The 1,997-nt window shown below is 61.2% G+C and overlaps 1 protein-coding gene across 1 annotated transcript in view; it reads right to left on the reverse strand.

Moving 5' to 3' along the window:
* Positions 1 to 6: 6 nt before the first annotated feature.
* The window catches only part of CCDC9 (coiled-coil domain containing 9), a 12,455-nt gene continuing 10,464 nt past the window's right edge, over positions 7 to 1,997 (reverse strand). Inside the window, exons 12-13 of the mRNA XM_023535226.1 lie at positions 849 to 898; positions 7 to 302 (exon numbers count right to left, since the gene is read on the reverse strand). Of these exons, the coding sequence (XP_023390994.1) occupies positions 285 to 302; positions 849 to 898 (68 nt within the window). The 3' untranslated portion in view covers positions 7 to 284. The remainder of the gene's footprint in view (positions 303 to 848; positions 899 to 1,997) is intronic.

Raw genomic sequence — 1,997 nt, forward strand, 5'->3', positions numbered from 1 at the left:
AGGAGCCCTAACCACGCCCCCATGGGACCAGGCTCCTCCTCCAGCCTTTGTGACTCGAGATCTAAGCTCACGCCGCGAAGTTCCAGCTGCACCCTACACCCCAATCACGCCCCTTCCCCAGCTCGTCGCCCACCACCCTCGATGTCTCCCTTTCCCTAAGCCATGGGGGGGGTCCAGAGTGGGCTCCAGGGAGGAGAGAGCACAGCCTGGAGAACCAGACTCCGCCTCCTACCGCCCCCTCCCCATCAATGCGGGGAAGCGTCAGTCCCCTCCCAGCAGCGTCTTCAGGAATTCGGGGAGGCCTGCGGGAGGGGGGGAGGGAAGACATATCAGGGTGGGCGGAGGAAGACCCTTTCCTCCCGCCTCTTCCGCCACGGAAAAGCCTGCCAAGCACAGCAACCCAGCCTGCCCCGCCAGAAACACAGTTCAAAGGTTAGCGAAAGCGCTGCGTTTAATAGAGACGGGGCCGGTGGCCGCGTACTTCGGGTCCTTCAGAAGAGTCACCAGCTAGTTGCCATGCCACAGATGTAAGCTTCTGGAGGCGGGAAACTCCGCCCGGGGACTGGCACCTACCCCCCATGGCCTCCATAGGTGGGTAACTCGGGTGTGTCCCAGCAGTTCCGGTGCCAGGGCGCCCCCCACTTGTGAGACTGGTCTATTGCCCTGGCCCCACCCCGTTGGCTGTCCTTGGCTCCTCCCCCCTTACATTTAACCCTCTCCTGGCTGGAGTGTGGCGGAAGCAGAGGGCAGAGGAGCGAGGCGGCAGGAAGTTAGTGCAGAGTCGGCGGGCGCGGTCAGCGGGCGGCCCCCGGTTGTGGAGCAGCTGCCACCACCTTGCAGAAACGCACCCTCTGGAAGTCGGTGATCTCCGCCGTCTCCTGGCCCTCGGGGCCCGCCTCTGGGGAGAGAAGGGGCGGTCAGCGGAGGGGAACAGTCCCTGCCTCCCTCCCCCCGGACACCGCCGTCGAACCCCGCCCCTCATCCCGATTGCGCCTGGCTACAGCTGCCCCTTGCTAAGTGGTTTATGGGCCTCAGGCTCCTTTAATCCTCGCAGTGGACTCACGAAACAGAATGCGCCCCAAAAGAACTGTTTACAACCGAGAAAATAATATGGTATAGCGAGATCAGTCACTCGGCCAACACGTGGCCTAAGACAGAGTGCTTGGGCACCCTGGCCTCATCCACCATCCTAAACTGGCCGCTTCGACCCCAGCCCACCACCTCAGGGGCCTAAACCGACCCCCATCACGACTGCCCCACAGGACGTACCCTCCCTCGCCCTTGCCTGCTTCTTGGGCTGTAACCAGGCCTCCCTGGCTCTGCCCGCAAATCTTAATTCCACTTCTGGGGGAGATGCCTGTTTCACAGCCTGGCTTCCAGCCGGTGGCCGGGGAGAGATGGGGTTCAGCCTCTCGTTCCTACTACGTTGGACCCCACATTCTAAGCGGGTCCGCATTTCTATTCTAATTTACCCAACTCGGTTACACCTCAAAACTCAAACGCGGCTGATGCATTACTCTGCCCCTCCCCATTCTTTTGACCTATTTAAATTTCTAATCCGGCCTTTAGCCCCTCCCCTTGGATCTGGCCCCACCCCTTTACTTTCGGATTACTTTCTTAAACCCCTGGGATCCATTTCTGAATCCTAATCCAGTCCTGGCTCCACCTCCTCACCCCAGGCCAGTGCACACACTCAATGCCCAGTTGCTTGACGCCAGAAGTCCTTTCCTTAGTTCTCCCCCTGACCTGGCTCCATTCCCACGCTATCTCAGCATTCCAACCTCACCCCCAGGTCCAGCTGCTACCCAACCCACCCGTGGTGGAGCCACAGCTCCACTCCATCCCACACCCCTGGGGCCACCTCCCCTCAGCCCCAGAGGAAGAGGAAGGCAGGCAGACCCCTCCATGGGCCCATCAGCTCCCCCACCTGGAGCTGCCTCAGACCCCTCCTCTTCGGCTTTCTGGGTTCCTGGGATGCTGGGCCCACTCTCCAGGGA

Source organism: Pteropus vampyrus, unplaced genomic scaffold (assembly GCF_000151845.1).
Source record: "Pteropus vampyrus isolate Shadow unplaced genomic scaffold, Pvam_2.0 Scaffold138, whole genome shotgun sequence".
In the NCBI taxonomy this organism is placed as follows: Eukaryota; Metazoa; Chordata; class Mammalia; order Chiroptera; family Pteropodidae; genus Pteropus; species Pteropus vampyrus.